The sequence below is a fragment of the Tenrec ecaudatus genome, chromosome 17 (genome assembly GCF_050624435.1).
Source record: "Tenrec ecaudatus isolate mTenEca1 chromosome 17, mTenEca1.hap1, whole genome shotgun sequence".
In the NCBI taxonomy this organism is placed as follows: Eukaryota; Metazoa; Chordata; class Mammalia; order Afrosoricida; family Tenrecidae; genus Tenrec; species Tenrec ecaudatus.
In genome coordinates this window covers 61,207,876-61,226,633 of record NC_134546.1, presented here as the reverse complement: position 1 = coordinate 61,226,633, position 18,758 = coordinate 61,207,876, and the positions used below count along the sequence as shown (strand labels likewise).

Below are 18,758 nucleotides of genomic sequence, written 5' to 3'. Positions count from 1 at the left end.
CAATTCCTTGCTTATATGTGAACTTGGGCAGCTTGCTGTGTGTGGTAGTTATATAACCTGTTGTCAACTTGAGAGGATTCAGAGTGAAGGGGTGGAGGCTAGCCTGTCAATCAGGTTGCAGCTTGATGACCTCATTTGGAGACACAATAGCTCGCTGGAGGCGGGACACATGCTCAGTTCCTGTGAGACATTCTTGTTGAGAGGCCACATGGATACATGCTGATAGCGGCCAGAGCCTCGGAGCTGGAGAAGCCACGCGGAGACCCCTGCCAGCGCTGAGAGGCTTACACCACCACTGGATCCAAAGAGTTCCCACCCGCTGGCCGGTGATTGTCCTGCACTTGGCATCATTGCATGTGTTTCAGGAGTCTGAAGAGGGCTTTATAGATTGGTATCGGACATACGGGCTAATATCAGACTCATGGACTTGATCTGGACTGGGCTGGGATATTTTCTCAAGTCAACTGCTCTTGTATATAAAGCTCTTTCTTACACACATGAGAGTCTATGAATTTGGTTCCCCAGGCTACTCGGACTAACACACTGTTAGGCTGACTTCTCTAGAGAAACCAAACCAGATCGATTGAACTCCTGCCAGCGCAGGATCTTCAACGGGAAGAGATGGCCATTCTGAGCTCGACTTCCCCTCTTCCTCTCACTGTGGCCATGGAGTGGGCTGCACTGATTCGTCAGGCCAGTCCGGGGCACCCGCCTACCCCAGAAGCCAGAATGGCCAGGGCTCAGACCCGTCACTGAGCTTCATGAACGGAGAATCATGCATTTCTACAGGACTCCTTCAGATGTCTCCTGTAATGTCTTTGTGGTTATAACGCCAAGAGACGTTGGTACTTGGTGGGCCACCCCCACAGATATCCCATGGATCCGCTGTGTGAGTCGCACAGCCAATGAGCAGTCCCCGGGGGTCCATCTGGTGTGCATCGTGCTCAACTCTCTCCGTTGCTGGCATATTCCTGGCCGGCCACAGAAGTTTCCAAGCTGATTCAGCCTCAGACCTACCTCCACCTGTCCAACTGTTTCTGGCTCTCTGCAGGTCCAGGGTCCATGGCTGCCTTCCAGGGTCCATGGCTGTCCAGGGTCCATGACTGCAGGTCCAGGGTCCATGGCTGCAGGTCCAGGGTCCAAAGCTGCTTAGGAGAATGCCCCACTGTGGAAATCCTTCCAACCAGAACAACACATTTCTGAAGCAGGATAATAGCAGCCTTTGCAAGTCAGCAAATGAGACAAATGGAATCGCTCATCCCCCTCCTTGTCTGCCCTGCACTTGGACCAGAGGATCAAAACACTGGCAAGCGGCACCAGCCAGACCTTCTCCCGAGGCCTGATTGCCACTCCCTAGCTGGGCTAGCTGGCTCAGCTCTCTGAGGCCCCTGCTCTGAACTCTGGGTGAGGACCAGAGGCAGTGCACACTAAGTCCATGGTGCCAAGGAGGTGCACCCCATCCATCACAAGCCTTTGATTCATATTCTCGTCTCTCTAGGTTCTGGTCTGCACCCGGACACACAGCCTGTTCAGTGGTGAGCAACATCAGACACTGTCACTGCGAATATTTAAAATAGATCATGTATTCCAAAGCCACTTAAACCAGATGGGCCCTGGCATGCGCTACACCCCGTCCATCCAAGGTTTGCTCTGTCCTCTCCTTCATGTCTTCTGCTTTTCGCCACAGCGGCCTGGCTCCCCACCCGCATGCCACCGCATTGTGAGACCCGAGAAGGCCAGGAGAGGGAGACTTGGGCTCCGGAACTGTTATTGCTACCGCGCGGCAGCGTCACCTTGGGTGCCTCACTTGTCCTCTCTGGACATTGGTTTCTACCTTTGTCGAAAGTCAAGGTTGGACCTGGGCACTTCTAAGGGTCTCATGGCAAGGGCTTCACACCAATTCATTCAGGTTTGACCCCTGCTTTTCCACTCGTTATCCTAAACCAGAATCTCCCGTTTAATGAGAGGTCCGGCGTACCTGGTGCGTACACAGTGCACATCCTCTCCCAAGAGTCGCCCAGGGGATCTTGTTGAAATGTAGCTTCGGATCCAGTGCACCTGGGATGGAAATGCAAGTCCTCAGCAGGGAGGGAGGGGTGCAAGCACAAGGGATCGGAAGCCCCCCCAATCTGGTGCACCTCCCTCATCCGAGCTGTGGTCGAGGTGCGGCGGCTGCTTTAACACAATGACTCACACAGGGAGTGGGTGGCAGATGCAGAGAGCCCAGGCAGAAGGCTGGGGGGTGGAGGCGCTGCAATGTAAGGGTAAGAAGGCAGGGGCTGGGATCAGACGTGATTTGCACCGAGGTTGAAAGCACTGAATGCACTGACCTTGGGTGACGCTCTAGGTAACAAGGATGGCAACAGTAGCTGTGTTCGGTGGCTGTGAGAATTTCAGATAAAAAGATGCTGCAGAGAACGCAGTGTGCCAGCAAGGCTCTGAAGGCTGGCTCTTGTTTCACGCCTTGTCTCCACTTGGACTGGGCTTTCCTCCTCAGCTATGACTAAGCTCTGGGAAGCACAAATAGCCCCAAGACAGTCCCGAGCTTCACCCTGGCCCCACCTCTTATTTCACTTTCAAATGACCCAACTTCCAGCTTCATCTGCAAAATGGGCCCAAATACTGTCCTTCAGGCTGCTGAAAGAGCTGAATCAGCGTCCATTGTCTCCCATTGTGTAGAATCTCTCTTCTGATCTATGAATCTTACTAAGCCCGATGGGAGGGCTAGAGGCCAGATCAAAGCAAAAACAAACTCAATGGCTGTCCAGTCAATTCCAACTCATAGCAACTCTTAAGGCAGAGAAGAGCTGCCTGTGTGGATTACGGAGCTGCTAACTCTACATAGGAGCCGAAAGTCCCATCTGGTGGTTTTGAACTGCTGACTTTGTGAGGCTAGCAGCCCAACTTAAAACCCACGACTCTGCCGGGCCTTCTTGGAAGCCAGATCTGTTTCTTTCCATTTCAGCCATGTCTAATTCACCTTGCAGTGCTAGGGCTACATCTGGCCCATGGGAGGTCAGCTCCCACCCCCCTCGCTTGAAGCCAGTGGGTGTCAATTCCAAAGGTAAGGGCAATAGGACTGGCTCTCTTCTGGTCGCCACCTCACACTGCTAGGTTCACTCGGCTCCTTGTGGGGTTCAGGGACTTCTACAAGCCTTCTGGGAAAACAATGGAACTTTGTCCCGTCAACCCTGTAAGCTTCACAAACAGGAGTTGCTCAGCGACTGGCTTCTGCCATTACAGGGGTGATTGTGTGCATTTGAAGCCTGGCCTGGAGTCTTGCCAGCACGTGCTGTCGGGTTTGCATGGGGAACAATCTTGGTTCCTATTGCCTGGCCTTTCGTGCATGCTTTTCAGATATTTTCTCGGTGGAGTGGTTACTACGAATACTTCCCTTAACGGCTTGTATTCATAGCATTCCAGGGTGAAGGGTACCAACATAACTTCAGTAACATAAAAATTAAAATCCTATACCCCTTTTCTTATCACTAATTTCATCTTTATAGTTCATCGGCCCTTGTAACCTCGTTGTTAGCCTTGCTGTTTATACATTTGTTATTCAAGAGCAAGAATGGCCAAACCATTGAACCCCTGGTCCGGTGACCCCGAAGACTACTAGAAAATCCACAGGAAACCTGAGCAGTTGTTTATATGTAACAGAATGTCTATTCCAGTGGGAAGATGGAAACAATCCAAACATCTCCTTGATGAAATCAGAATGTAGTCATCAAACTGATGAAGAGCTAGGAAAAAAAGGCCAATCTGTAATGGGTGAGCACTAGCCTGCCAACTGTGAGGTCACCTGGCTGAAAGCTACCGGGTGCCCTGAGGAAGAGGGCTGTCTGTACAGCCCCAGGAAGCCCAGACGGGGTCCCCAGGAGAGGGGATGATTCAAAGGCAGTTTGTTTAGGCTAAGTAACAAAGACGTCTGTACAAACCCATGTGTGAACTGGTTTTACATATTCTGGGGGGTTTTCAGCATAGGTTTTGTTGTAGTCTGCAAAATCAAAAGTGGAGAACATTAAAAAAGAAAGTTCCAAGGTTGGCCCGAATTCCAACTCTTTGTCCATTGTTTCGGTGTTTTCTTATAATGGATGTAAAAAAAAAAAACCAAAAACCGCTTACTGTAGCCATACCACTGAATAGGAACCCCGGTGGCATCATGGTTCTTGTTGGGCTGCTACCTGCAAGGTCAGCAGTTTGAAACCACCAGCCAATCCTCGGAAGAGAGGTGAGGCTTTCTGTCCCTTCAGAGTTGCAGTTCTGTCCGCCCTGCAGGGCTGCTGTACACCGGCATGGCCTCGATGGCTGAGTTGTGAATGAAAACCACTGACTATCAGAGTGCAGTGCACAGGGTGTATTTTATTAGAAAAGCTAGTTGACTGGGTTCACAAAACTGGCACCTCCCCTCTCCCCTACTTAAACAGCATGTTATCTAGAAGGCAGCTCGGAAATTCAGCGGTGTGGGTTCAAAAGAAGCCATCCCCCCAAAAAAAAATTGTATAAAAAGATTTATTGAAATTTATCAATGACAAACAGACATGAAACTCTTCCAAGGTGGGGGCGGGGAGGAGATCTGGTGCAGACATTCTTTGACACAGATGAAAACGTGGGCTGAGGAATCCACAAGAGGGGCAGGAATGCCAGCCCATGCAGTCATTAGGGAGCTGCAGTCCTTTCAGACTTCCAGGAGGTATGAAAACACAATGTCTGCATCAGTTTGTCCCTGTAAACCCAAACCCAGCCTGCATGCAGCAGCGTCTCCTGCACTGAGACTGTAAAGTAAAACCAGTAAGCTCTAAAGCAAGGAAGGCTACACGCAGAAGAATGTCTCCTGCCCTTTTGTGAGACACGAAGGCGCTACTATTTTACAGGCCAAGCTCAGGCCACTTGACTTTGTCGGTCTTCTTCTTTTTAAAGAGGTTGACGTTGGAGGGGTTTGCTGCTTCCCTCTCATTTGTAACGATCAACTTTCATTGTACTCGCGACTCATTATTAATTAAGCCTACCGTTTTCAGCTCGGTGGCTGAAACATCAGTGTAACACCAAGACTCCTCTTCCTAGAGCAAAGCCCACCACCATCTGAGCAGAGAGAAGGAGGAGGGTGGCGAGACGGGGAATATCCCCTAACCGGTGCCAAAATACACCTTGAGGTTACTATTTACACACCCGGGTAATCCGACGCCTCTAGCAAGACCCAAGGACCGTGGAAGTCCCGTGACCCAGAACAAAGCCCAAGATCCGGCTGGGGTACAAGCCGCTCCTGGGCTTTGATTGTAACCGATTGAGGCCAGCCAGCAGAGGGCTTCCAAACAACTCGGAGATCTGGGGGAAACTGGGACACAAGAGGGGCCCCCAGCCCTTCCTCAGTGAAAGGAACAGATGTCCACCCAGCGCCTCCTTTGCGATTGCATTTACAGGGGACAGAACCAGAGACGCAAAGAAAAAAAAAAAAGTAGGGGGAGGGAGAAAAAATAAGGAGTGGCAGTAAAAATAGTATTTTATTCCACCCCCTCCCGCCCGCCCTCCCCCCGCAGCCCCCAGTACACTTCTCCCCTCTCGTTCCCACAGCAACGTTACAATCAGAAAAAAATAAGTTTTGGGGGGTGGGATTTGGGGTAGGGGGGAAGGGGTAAAAACAGTCAAATCACAATAGGAATCTTTTCTTCTTCTCCAAAATAGGTTATTCCACTTAGTCATCTTCCTCCCCCTCGTCTTCGGGCTCTCGTTTCCGCTTCTGACCCCTTTCTTCTTCTGGAGGAGAAAGGAGAGGGGATCGAGGTTAACGCAGAGCAAGGAGATGCAGGGTCACGGCAAGCAGGGGTGTTCCACCCACTGCCCAGGGGTCTCAGGGTCCAGCCTGCTGCCAGGGAGGCAAAAGGGCCACCTACCGCTGAGATCGTCTTCATCTTCATCGTCATCGACTTCCCCGTCATTATACCCTTCCTCATCCTCCTTAGAAGAGAAGACACCAAGTTACAGATGCCCTGGGCCTGCCTAGCCAGGGGCACACGAGGCAGCCACCCTCCAGACTCGGCGCTGATCCAGGTCTTGGGGAGGCCCAGATCAAGGCCCAGCCATTGTCCCAGGATACAGCTAAGGCAGAGCTTCTTGGCATTAGAGAAGCATGAAGGGCCCCTTTGAAAATCTGCACGGAGGCTCTGACGCGCCCACCAGAAGTGCCCAAATCACATGCAGTCTCTGCAGTTCTGCCCAAGGATTAAGAAGGACTGGTCGGAAGCCGAGCGGGCCTGGCACGGCCACTTGTGGAGCAGAGAAAAACCAGCATGTGTTTGAGCCGTGGCTGTCTCGTGTGCCACAATACAACTGTGCTCCGTAGCCCTTTCGGTGGCTGATTTCTGGGAAGTAGAATGCCAGGCCTTTCCTCCAAGGCCCCTCTAGCTAGACTCAAACCACTAACCTTCCCACCAGCAGCTAAGGAATCAACAACAAAACCCACAGCCGGGGAAGTCCACTCGAGACTGACTGCGACCCTCCAGGGGTGTAAACCTGGGAGCAGCCAGCCTCCTCTTTTACCCAGAGAGCAGCTGGAGGGTTTGAACCACTGACTTTGCAGTTAGCAGCCCAATGCTTAACTAACTGTGCCACCAGGGAAAACCCAAACCCACTGCCACTGAGTCAATTTTAACTCCAGTTAATCCTCTACAGGCCTTCTGAGTCTGTACATCTTTATGCAAGGAAGCAGTATCATCCCCTCCACCCCCACCCCCAAAAACGGCCTGGGTGTTTGAACTGCTGACCAATGCCCAACCCACAAAGCACCAGGGCTCCTTGAGCCTCCAGAAAAGGGGAGGATAACTTCAAAGGCTCCCAAGGACAGCATTCTTAAGTTGCTTGACACTTGGCCCAGCAAATGGCTTTGTTCTCAACGCAGGGCGCTTGCTTGTGACTGACCCTGGAACATCTGTGTATTTCTGTACCTTGACCGATACTGGCGGCCTCTTGCTTAAAAGCAATCTGGAGATGGATTCCTTCTGTGTCCAGGGAAATATCCTTTTAGAATGTCACCCGGCAGCCCCCTATCAGTCTGTTTGCAAAAGGTTCTGTGTTTGTGTACAAACCCCTCTTTACTGGAAGTTGGCAATCTCCAGATGGCCGATGAGATTACCAAAGAAAAGCCCCTGCACGTGGCAGCTCTGTGACAGGAAGGGCAAGAAGAGAAGCCCATTAGCCAGCGGCTGGGCTGCCCTGTCCCAGGGGGCCTTCTTTTGCAAAGTCTGTACCTTTAGAGCACTCGTGGTACTCTTCAGAGGGGGCAGAGTCGCATAGGCCGAGGGCAAAAAGAAACCCAGCCCAGGAGACTGAGCCACCAAGGCCATCTCCTCTATGGGCCTGATCGTGGACGCCTCCCAAGGTCGGGGGTGTGGGTATGGACCCAGGAGGGGGGCTTGCAGGCAAGACCTGCTGCGGCCAGAAATCATGCCTGCGTGCCCAATGGAAGGCCACCTGAAGCAGGCGGGGAAGGTTTGCTGTTTGCCTTTGAAATCTCTCTAGGTCTGACTTTGGCTCTTAGCCAGAGCTACTTTAGAACTGGAACGTGACTCTTCAATGAGAGACGTAGGCAGCCAAACACAAAAGCGGGGCCCTTGGAAAACGGTGAGACAGCCCCAACACCAAGTGGTCGAACCGTTTACTTAGGTCCATTTTATTTCGTCCTGTTTTAATAAGCCAGCGAGTCAGGGCTGCTAAGGTCAACGATATCGTCTACGAGGGAAGAAGTGGGCCCAGGGAAGTCGGTACCGGCACAGCTAGCAAGCAGTAGAACAAGGATTCAGCTCTGCAAAGACTGGGCTCTTAACCTCGGCACTAGACAAAAGGGGCTTCAAAAGGCTCGTGGAGAAATACAACTACAAGATAGCGAGATTTCCCTCACGGACCTGAGGCCCTCCACTATCACCATCCACCCCAGGATGCCCAACTGGGATCCAGCAGTGCCCGAAGGCCGAGGCGGTGCCTGAGTCTGACACTAGCAAGTGCTCAGTGAACATTCCTGCAATCAGCATACAGATGCAAAAGGACAGAAGATGGGGACCCTGATTCCGTGCTTCTGTAGGAATGAACGTCCACAGAGAAGCAAAGGCCAGGCTAACCTGGGCAGGTAGGTGAGCCTCTTTCTTTACCTGTTTCCACACTCCTCCACTCCTCCCCACTCCTCATCCAACCTCCCTGCCTCCCCCAGTCCCTAAGTGGAGGCGATTCAGAGCTGGAAGGGAGCAAGCCAAGCCCCACCCTGCCCGGCTCCTTACCTCCTCCTCTCCACTCACATCCTCCTCTTCACCTTCCTCCTCCTCCTCCCCGTCCTCCTCGTCTTCCACTAGCTGAGCATCTTCGTCATATTCTTCCTCTGTACAATCCAAACCAGGAGAAAGAACTGGCCTGGCGGTGAGCTGGCAGCTTCCGCACGCCCACACAGGCCCCAGGCTGCTGGGATGGGCAAGGGCCACAGGCCCAGGACCCTCCCACACCCACCTGGGCCAGAGGTGGAGCGCTCTGCACCGCTCACAGGCCAACGGGTGTGGTCAAACAGCGTCTGAAAGTGACTTGAGACGCCCTCCATTCAAGTTCAAGAAAAGCCCAGGGAGTCAAGCAAGAGCAACCGACTGAGTCCGAGCCACAAACCCAACTCATTTAGAAAGAGCATCTCATGCAGCCCCACCCCCTCTAGAGAAGGGAAACGTGGGGAGGTCCTTCCCCAGGAGCTGCACCGGCGCACACACGTGTTCTTCATACACACAGCGTGTCTGCTACACCACCCCCCTCTGGCTTGCACTAGCCCAGCCACTGCCACCGAGTCCACGCCGACTCGGAAACCCTGGGGGCACAGTGGTCAATGCACTAGCTGCAGCACAAGAGGCCTGCAGTTCGAGCCCACCGGCCACTCCTCGGGAGAAAGATGAGGCTGTCGGCTTCTGCATAGACGGACAGCCTCGGAAACCTGTGGGAAAGTGCTGCTCTGTCCAGAGGGTCCCTTGAGTTGGAATTAACTTGATGGCAGTGGGTCTTGGGTTTGTTTGATGTTTTTTTTTCCAGTATGATTTTAGGTTTTGTGCTATCTGGTATGATTTAGTAGGTTAAGTTTTGGGGTCTAGGAAAACTCAAACTATAATTGCCCTATAAACTAACGGCAGCTGTGTCCACGCTTTACGTCATGCTGGCTTCTGAAAGGTTTCCTGGGAATGCTCGGACGCCATTCTGGACTTTCCCCTGGCCACCCAAGCAGCCCGAACAGGTGTGGAGCAACTGTTCCTCACCGCTGGCCACCAGTGCAAGAGAGACACTGCCTGCTGCCTCCTAACGTCGAGGGCCCTGGGGTTTCTGAGGCCACAGCCCAAGTGCTGGCCTGTAGGCTGCAGCCACCAGGGGGTGCCACACCACTTCAGGCCACTACCCCACTTCCTTCCTGAGGCCAGAGATGGGGACAGAGGGCCCTGAGGCTGCACCCCACTTCCCTCTATCCTCTCTCTTTGAAAGGCTGCCTGAGCCCAGGGCTGCACTGCCTTTCCTGGGCAGCTTTGGAAAGGGGTGACAATGGCCCCAGCCCCAGGAGGCTTCAGAGAGCCACCGGGAACCCCACAGACAGCCCGCTCCCCAGCCACATCATGGGCCCCGGGCACGCACCATCCTCCTCCTCGTCCTCGTCGTCATCATCGTCCAGGCCCTCCACGTAGCCCTCGGCGTCCGAGTCGGAGGCCTCCTTGTCATCGCGGTCGTAGCCGTCCAGGTACGTGAGCTGCGGGAGGAGCTGGAACACGTTTTCTCGGTAGTCGTTCAGGTTGGTGACCTCACAATTGAAAAGGTCTAAGCTCTTCAGGTTTTCTAACTTCTTCTGCACGAGGGAAACAGAGGGCAGCCGGTAAGTGCTTGGCTAGAGGCGGGGGGTGGGAGGGAAGGGAGGGGGCGGGGGAACATGCAACCCCAAGGACCAGGTGATGAGGGGCTGAGCACAGAACTCGAGCCCGGGCACAAGGAAGCCCTAAGGCGGCTCTGCGCGGCCCGTTTGCCCAGACACAGCACACTGGTTAGTGGGCCTCAGTCTCTTCATCTGGACAAAGGATCTTGCCCAGAACTTCAGGGCCCTGTAAACACAGCCCAATGCTAACGCTTTACCCTGCCTGACTGGTGACTGGCTTGATAAGAACATGGGGTTCCCTGGAAACAAATGTTGCCTCATGCCCGTCCGTCCTTCCCCCTGCAGGCAAGGGGCCAAATGGAAATGCAAAGAGGGCACGGGCAAACCCATCTATACCACTAGTAATAACAGCTACCCACTTGTTACGTCACGAGGTAGAAATCATTGCCAGCCCATTTTACAGATGAGGAAATCGATGGCGGGCACAGAGGAAAGCTGCCAAGGACACAGAGTTGAGATTTAATCGGGGTGCTCAAGTTCAAACTAGGCCAACCATGGGGAAAAAAAGAAAAAGAAGACAAAAACAAATGCACTCAGCCTGGAGAGGGAGGCCTGGCCTCCGGGCCAATTCTAGGAGGCAGGAGCTCTGAACAGGCTTGAGAAGGGGCCGTGGGCAGCAGCCTGCCAAAGAGGGTTCCCACGGCAGGAGGTGTATAGTAACAACCGGATAACCCAGGAACAGGAAGTGACCACAACATGCCTATGGCTGGGCGGGGGTCTCCAAGCTTTCAATCGTGCCCAAATCATAGCATTTTACAGGGCTTTGATATGCTGTCCCCACCCCACCCCCAAACATACATAGAAAGAATTTTCCTATCACTACCAACTGCTCGGAAAAGGAATCATGTTTGTGGGAGAAAAATGCGGAGCAAAACAAAATCATAAAAGAGACCAGTCAGAGACTCCCCGCCCGTCAAGACTCTGGCTTGGCGCCCCCTTCACGTAGGGAGCGGAGCTGTCAGAGTCCTCAACCACTGGCGAGCCAAGGGCAGCTTTGCCCAGGTACGGAGGGTTAGGAGGAGGAAGGTGGGACGAGCCCATCAGAATGTGCACGGACTTGAGTGATGCACAGCTATGGCTACGTGCGTGCTCACCTACGTCACAAGTTTAGAAAGAAAGAAATAAGAAGCAATGTAATGAAAATACCGAAAAAGAAAAAACAAGACACCCTCAAACCTCCCTTTTATAATAAAATTATGAACTCAAGACTTCCAGGAGGCTCTTAAGAGTTCCGTGTCCTCGTGTAGCTCAGGGGAGCCCGAGACGCTCCGCGGGAAGCCCACACGAGGCGCTGACCTCGTGCCACACATGGAGACCCCTCGTTTGAGCTTGGCGAAGAAACGGCAGCTTCGTGCTCTGCCACCAGCCCCTCAACCAGAGCCGTGAGTGTCCACGGGAGCAGCAGCGTCTGGGGACAAGAACCCTGGCAGCTCAGGCCAAGCTCAGAGCACAGCGTGCTCTCCACGAGGCGAAGCTCACGTGTGCAGGCGAAGCTCACGTATGCGTTTACAATAGAGCAGTGGTTCTCAACCGTCCTTCCGCCTGATCCTTTAACAGTCCCTCCTGCTGTGGTGACCCCCACTATAAAATTACTTTAATATATGTGCTGCCGAGCAAACACCATGAAATCATATGCATTGCTACTTCATCAGTCATTGTGTTACTGTTATGAAACGGGTGACCACTATGAAAGGGTCATTCGACCCCCCAAAGGGGTCGCTACCCACAGGTTGAGAACCGCTGCAACAGACTGTAAATGCTCCCAAACAACCCCAAAAGTCCCACTGCCATGGACAGAGGGGACTGCTCCCAGGGTCTCTGAGCTACGAATTTCCATGGGCGTAGATGGTCTCAACTTTCGGATCAGGTCCGAGCACCAACCTTATGACTGGCAGCCTGGTGCTTAACCCAGTGCTACAGTGCTAGGACTCCTTGCATGGCCAATAGGGTGGTTCAACTGAACGTGAGCATCTCACTGAAGACAGACAGAGCCGGGGCGGAGGCAGGAAGCTGTACTTAAATCAAGGAAGCACACTCACTCGGCTCTTGGTCACGCAGACCCGAGCTCACCCCTTCCGTCTTTCTGGCTGCGGTGCAGGGAGTGCCCAGGCGTCAGAAACACGGCCCGGCTAGCTCTCTGCTGTTCGGGACAAGTCCCATCGGAGGCCAGTGCCCGGGGGCGTTCTTCTTCATGCCACATGGAGGGAGAGCAAGGAGACCTGCAGAGGCTCGTGTAGCCCAAAGGTGACCCCGCTCCAGGCTCTTGTCCTCCAGAGGTTGTGCCTGGATGGACATGCTCCCAGCATTCAGAACCAGGACAGTGACCAAGGAGAAGTGGTGCCCACTAAGATAAGGGGTCAGTTTAATCCTCAAACGGCACTTCTTTCTCAACCCCCACCCCATGGTGGGACACAAGTTTACTCGAAAGAAGGCCACACTCACTGCCATCCAGTTGATGCCACTCGGTGACCCTACAGGCCATGGCAGAACTGCCCCTGTGTGGAGGCTGTAACTTTACGGGAGCAGAAAGCCCCATCCATCTCAGCCAAAGACACCGCAGCTCAGGTCCCCAACGCCAAGCAGAAATGATGAAAGGGTAAGCACTGGACCAGAAATGGAAACCAGCCCAGCCTCCCACTGCTGGCCCGTTTGGTCAGGCCACCCAACGTCTATGGGCCTCGGTCTCCCTGTGGAAGCACAAAGAATAGCCCCTCGCCCCTCGGCCCTCACGAGGAGAACAGCGCCAAGGAAGAGAAACAGTATTTCCGGAGAGCAACCCTCGGCCTCCCAGCCCCGGGCGGGGAAGGAGGGGCTAAAGGACTTACCAGTGGCTCTATTGTGCTGAGGTCCTTAATTTTGTTGCCGCTTAAATTTAGATGCGTGAGATTCGGACACTTTTCTGCCAATACTTCCAAGCCCCCTGAGATTCTGTTATCACTTAGTTCGAGCTAAACAAGGCAGGGAGAGAAGAAGCAAAAACACCTTTTACAATGGAGACTGCCTTGGTCCAGGATGCCCAGCCTCCCCAGACAGAGAGTTCTCTGACAGGCTGCTAGTCGCACCTGGCCTCCGATTCATTATGCTCAACACCAGGGAATGATCTCTTCCTCCTCGCCACCCCCTCCTCACCATCGCCCTCCCCCCCCACCACCACCACCACACACTCTCTTTCTCTCTCAACTTGGACTGACCTTCTTAAGTTTGTTTAGCTTTGGTAAGTTTGCGACTGAGATGAGGCCTACGTTGATTGTACTTAAGAACTCCAGTTCTTCAAATTCATCTGTGAGGCCTTCGATTTTGCCTTCGATCGACCGACAGTTGTCCAGGACAAGCTCTTTCACCTGGAAAGGGAAGGAAGCATGACAGGGTGATGCACTGGGGCCGGGGCCGGGCCAGGAGCATTTAGTGGGCTTTCTCAAGAGACAAGAGATGAGCCAGGAAGTGGTGCAAATAACACTGGACTGAAGCACATCGTTTCCTCCAGCTCTCCTGGTCCTCTAAACTTCCAGGCATCCCAAGAAGGACACTGGCCTGCCTGCTTTCAGCAATGCAGAGGAGAGGGCAGGCTGGAGGGCGAACCCAGGGAGGCCCTCCAGACGGGGACCTCAGCTGGACGAATCCAAGGATCCATGTTACCACTGGTAGGTGGGCAGCTGTTGTATTCTCCCCCAAATCCCCATGAGAGCCAGACCCTCTGTTCCGGAGCTCCCACCAGCACCAGCTATGGCGATCCGCAGGGTCCTGGGCCAAAGACTCATCACATCAGCAGAACTTCCCACCACGGAGCCTTTCAGCTGCCACCCAGCCTACTTACATAATTCAACTTTACTGAAGCACAAAGAGCCAATGCGGCTACCATACCGGATGGTGGGCCTAGGTCTAGACGTGGGAGGGAGCTGGGCCACAGACATTCAGAGGCAGGACCAGCCCATAATGCAAAGCTGCGGCGGGCACAGTCCAAAAGTCTGCCAGGAACCAACTCCGTGTCCCACCTTTCCACGCCCCCAACTCCCTGGAGGCAGGTGTGCCCTTTGTCTGCCTCCCTTCTTCTCTTACCCCACACTGGAACGTACATCCTGTACTTTTTTAATAAAGACCTCGAGAAAGTCGCACTGCCATCCGTTGTTAAAGGAGAGAGACTCCTCTCAGCCAGGCGTAGTGCTGGAGCAGGAGTCCCAGGCTCCAGGAGGCAGAAGATAAACGGGACAAGTCATAAAGGTACGGGCAGCAGGTGACCTGGTGCCACCCGCAAGGGAGAAGAGGGGTCATCCTCCCCATGGGTGGCCATCACCCTCTCCCAGCTGTTCTCAAAGCCTGGTCTGAAGGTGCCCAGAATAAGCTACCCCAGGAAACACTTTCTGAAGCCAACTAGATGTGCTGCCTCCTAGGCCTTCCACTCCGTGGCCCTGGCTTCTCACCAAAGAGAAGAGAGGATGGGAACAGGATCTGATCCATCTCCCCCGCCAGGCTGCCTGCCAGTGCCCCCAGGCCCCATGCTGGCCCTTCGCCCACCCTTCCCTAGTGCAGGAGATGAGACAGCAGCTGTAAGGAGCCATCAGGGTCCACCTTGCCGCTGGCTCTGGCATGGAGAAGTCAAGTCTCTTCCCATGCCCACCAGCCACAACCTCCAGGGGAAGCCAGGTGCCAGGTCAAGCTACCCACGCAAGGCCACTGGCAAGAGTGCCGGGAGATAAATGCCACAGGTGTCTCCCCTGAGGCCAGAAACCGTGTACAGCCAGGGGTCCTTAGTAAAGAGAGGGAGCCTGACTGAAGTGGGGAGGGGCAAGGCCTTCATCTGCAGTAAACACCACTCACAGTCCACCATTTTTAGTGCTTGGTTTCCTTCGAAGGCCCTGGAAATTGCTTAAGCGCCACGAGAGAAAAGACACACGTGTATGAAGGGATTCTAGGCCACCCTCAACGATTTCAGACATATGGTTTTCCCAGGCGAGCCAAGGGCTTCTCCTCTTAAGGCCCCAGCCAAGGAGCAAGGGGAGGGCAGGCTGGCTGCTTAGGATGCTATACAGCCAGATGTCAGGTTTCGAAGGCTAGCTCCCAGTCCCAATCTGAAACTGGAGCTTCTTTTTCTTACAGGCCTTAATTAAGCAAGTCAGTGCTAATATTTTTTTTATTGATGAGTCACCTTTCTGAAGCCCATGCCACGCACCAGGGCCATCCGTAAGTCCTTTTCAGAAATTATCGCACTGGATCTTGACAACCACCTCAAGGGTGAGCTTACGGTCCCTGAAGCCCAGCGGCTATGCATCAGTGTGCTAACCACAAGGTTAGCAGATCAAAACCAGCAGCCGCTCCACAAGAGGAGGAAGGAAGAGAAGAGTGGCGCCTCGGAAACCCGCAGGGCAGTTCTGCCCTGTCCTCTAGGGTCGCTAGGAGTCGCGTCAAACTGGATGTCAGGGAGGCTTGGTTTTGTTCCACGTCCCCTTTGACCCTCACTGCTCCTCTTCAGCCCCTCTATTCCAACGGTCCCACCAGCCAGTTGGGGACCCCTTCCTCCACAGCCCACGTACTGAACAGAAAGCCAGTTGCTGCGCTGGGTGGAGCCCTGGGGACTGCACCTGGGAACCCCCAGGGTCTCTGACCCACCCACTGTGGCGGTTAACGGTCTGGGCAGCCCAGGCTGCGGAATCCCCAGGGTTTCGGCATTTCCTTCCTGGCTGGGCTTCCGGGCTGTTTGGGGTGAGATCAAAGGCAATGGAGAGGAGGGAAGGGGTGGGGCCTAGATCTGGAGGTTGCTGACTTCACCAGTAAGCCGGCACCCTGGAGGGGGCAGTGGAAGGGAGGGGAGGGGAGCAAGCCTGCTGCTCTGGGGCCTGTGGGGCGAGTCGGACAAACGCCATAACCAGACAGCAGCACACATACACCAGAGCCACGGGTCCAGAGTCATTGGGTCCAGCCTCCTCCCTCTGCCCAGAGCTGTGTCTACGCAGCCCACACACGGCCAGACCTCAAAACTCCACTGCCATTCCAGCCCCTTCCTCTCTCACCCCACACTCGGGGGTCGCTCTTCTTAAAGAACCCCTTTTCATCCAGAATGTGGTCTGCTTAACAGGACTGACAAATAAGCAAACCATGAACAGTGCCCAAAAGACACCGAGAGAAAGAAACAAGCCACCAAGACTGAGTCCTGGGTGTGGGAGGGCGAAGTGCAGCAGAGTTCAAGGACATGGAAAACATGTACTTTAGGTTAGAAGCTCTCAAACCTCCACTGGCCATTTAAACATACCCCATTGCGGTTGCTTTCTCTGGTCTGACAACTGGGATTACTCAACGTTTATATGAGCAGCTTGTCGCCTTGCTCCCCCACATGATAAATTTCACTCCCCACTGTCCAAGAGCTCTAGTAAATGGAGGTGGGGAGTCAGACTGTAGAGGGGGAGTACAAGTGGAATGGCCACTCCTACAAATCCTGAAAAACTCAGCTCCAAAGCAAGCCCTGCCCTTAAAAAACGTGCATAACTCCACCTCTGCTGCCAGTTTCCAAAGGGCCACCCTGCTCACTCGTGACCCGCCCTCTCTGCTCCCAACACTGCAGCCCTGGGTCACTGCCACCCCAAAGGACTTCAGGCCTGCCTTTGCCTCCAAACCGGCCTCTCGAGGCCTCGACAATGTTGGGGAGGTTGCTTGGACCACAGGACTCAGACATGGACCTGGGAACCCTTGGGTCTAACTGGTTGAATGCCCCTCAGCTCCTTCCCTGGGGGTCTCAAGTGTCTGCCTTGGCAGCAGAAGAGTAAAGAGACTCTGTTTAACCTGAGGGCAAACTCTGGCCTAGAAATCATTCCTGGGCTCTCCTGGCCTAAGGGGAGGTTTCCAAGCATGGCTGCAGAGGCCTTCCATTCTGCAAGTGGAGTTCAAGGCCCCCCCTCCCCCAAAAGGCAGGAGGGTCTCCTCATACAGCTATCTCTGGGCATCCAGGCCACCAAGAGCAGCCGTGGCATGAATCCCATAATTGAGCATTACGCATCCGATCCTCCTAGAGGTCAGGGATTGTCCTCTGTAATCAGCCTGGCAGGCAGCCGGACACTGGAGCCTCTGCTTCACAAACACCCTCCCTACCCACTGTGCCAGACCTACCACCCAAAACCAAACCCAACTCACCGCTGCCAGGCAACTGACTCACAGAGACCAGACAAGGCAGGGCAGCGCTGGCCCTGTGGGTTTCTGAGGCTGTAACTCTACATGAGCAGGAAGCCTCATTCTTTCCTCCCGTGGAGAGGCTGATCTGGAACTGCTGACCTTGCAGTTAGCAGCCCAAGGTGTACCTGGGGGCCCACCACTAGAACCCAGGAATGCAGAGGTGAATTACAGCATCGAAAAACGTACTTGTAACTAACAGAGTTATGTGTTACACAAACTTGACTTCATGATCAACAACTTTTCTAGAAAAAGTCTGATTTTGTGCCAATTCAAGTACAGATCAATTGTGTACTCCCCCACCCCACCCCCGCCATGACCCAGTGTTCTCCAGCCCCCACAGAACACAACTGACCGAAAGCCCAGCAAGGCTGGAGGGCCGGGAAGGCAGGAGTGGCGGTGTGGCAGGTAGCAGGACTGAGGTCTGCACCCCCCACCACACACACACACACACACACACACACATAAGACAGGCTTGCGCGAAGAAGCTGAAGAAAGGCCCAGAAGGACCAAGGAACTTCCGTCCACACTCTACAACAGGGGCTTCAAAGGTTAATGGAAAACCTCCATGATCTCATTTCCTTTTTTTCTCCTCCAACTTTTTGACACCCCCTCATATTTGAAACCAGCTTTGGCTACATGACCCACTGGGCCATGTGGAGGGGTAACTGGTTCCAAAATGAAGAACTCCATGAGCAGAGTAGTATCACCAGGGGTTCACGAGGGAGGGAAGGAGGGAGGGAGGGAGGCTGGGGAAAGGAAAGGAAAAAATGAGCTGATACCAAGGGCTCAAGTAGAAAGAAAATATTTTGCAAATGATGATGACAACATTATGTACAAATGTGCTGGATACAATGTATGTATGTATGTATGGATGGATGGATGGATGGATGGTGTTAAGAGCTAGAAGAGCTCCCAATAAAATCATTAAAAACAAAAAAAAAGCCCAAGCGCAGCCCCTGACCACAGCAGGGGTAGGGTAGGGGGTTCTAAAGAAAGGGACCTGGGAGGGGAGCTCAAAGTGAGATCGGATTGTTTTCCCGGACAACAGGGCTGCTAACTGGAGTAAGACAGACTTAGTTCGAATCTAAGCCCTCTAGTTCCTGGCTGTGTGTCCTTAGGCAAGGCATCCTACCTCTCTGAGCTCCAGTTGTCTCCTAGGAGTGAATTAAATGAAGCAATTGACTTAGTGTCGCCAACGTGGAAGAAGCCACTTTCTCCAACACCACCCCTTTTCATTTGCACTGTTACTAAGTAGGAATGACAGGTCAGTAGGTTAGAGTCACGCCTTCTAGTATAGTGGGTTAGGCACTGGTGGCCAACCCCAAGGCCAGTGGTTCAAGTCTACCAGGCACCTGGGTGAAAGATGAGGCTGAGAGGTAGCCTGCGCTCATAAAGATTTAGTCCTGAAGCCCTAAGGAGTAGCTCTGGTTGAGTCAGAATCCAATCCATTCGCTGGTGGTGGGGTTTGCTTGGGGTGTGGCCTGCTGCTTTAAGCACGGTTTCCTTGTATTTTTATAATACAAAAGCCCCTTAGCCTAGTGGAGAGCCCAGACGATGTGCCCATAGCAACACCCCCCCACCCCACCCCCGCTCAACCCAGGACCTTGGTTCTCCTTTCCTTCCCTGAGCAAGGATTCAATACGTATTTGTAGTTTCAGTTTCAGCCGTG

General features: G+C 53.6%; 1 protein-coding gene across 6 annotated transcripts in view; it reads right to left on the bottom strand.

Moving 5' to 3' along the window:
- Positions 1 to 5,522: 5,522 nt before the first annotated feature.
- ANP32A (acidic nuclear phosphoprotein 32 family member A) overlaps positions 5,523 to 18,758 on the bottom strand; it is a 43,978-nt gene continuing 30,742 nt past the window's right edge. For 2 of the 6 annotated variants that reach the window (XM_075536056.1, XM_075536053.1), the window contains exons 2-7: positions 13,123 to 13,272; positions 12,757 to 12,879; positions 9,640 to 9,847; positions 8,268 to 8,392; positions 5,892 to 5,955; positions 5,524 to 5,754 (exon numbers count right to left, since the gene is read on the bottom strand). In XM_075536056.1, the coding sequence (XP_075392171.1) occupies positions 5,693 to 5,754; positions 5,892 to 5,955; positions 8,268 to 8,392; positions 9,640 to 9,847; positions 12,757 to 12,879; positions 13,123 to 13,272 (732 nt within the window). In that variant the 3' untranslated portion in view covers positions 5,524 to 5,692. Of the gene's footprint in view, positions 5,755 to 5,891; positions 5,956 to 8,267; positions 8,393 to 9,639; positions 9,848 to 12,756; positions 12,880 to 13,122; positions 13,273 to 18,758 lie in introns of all 6 variants that reach the window. The other 4 variants (XM_075536054.1, XM_075536055.1, XM_075536057.1 and 1 more) reach the window with 4 other exon arrangements.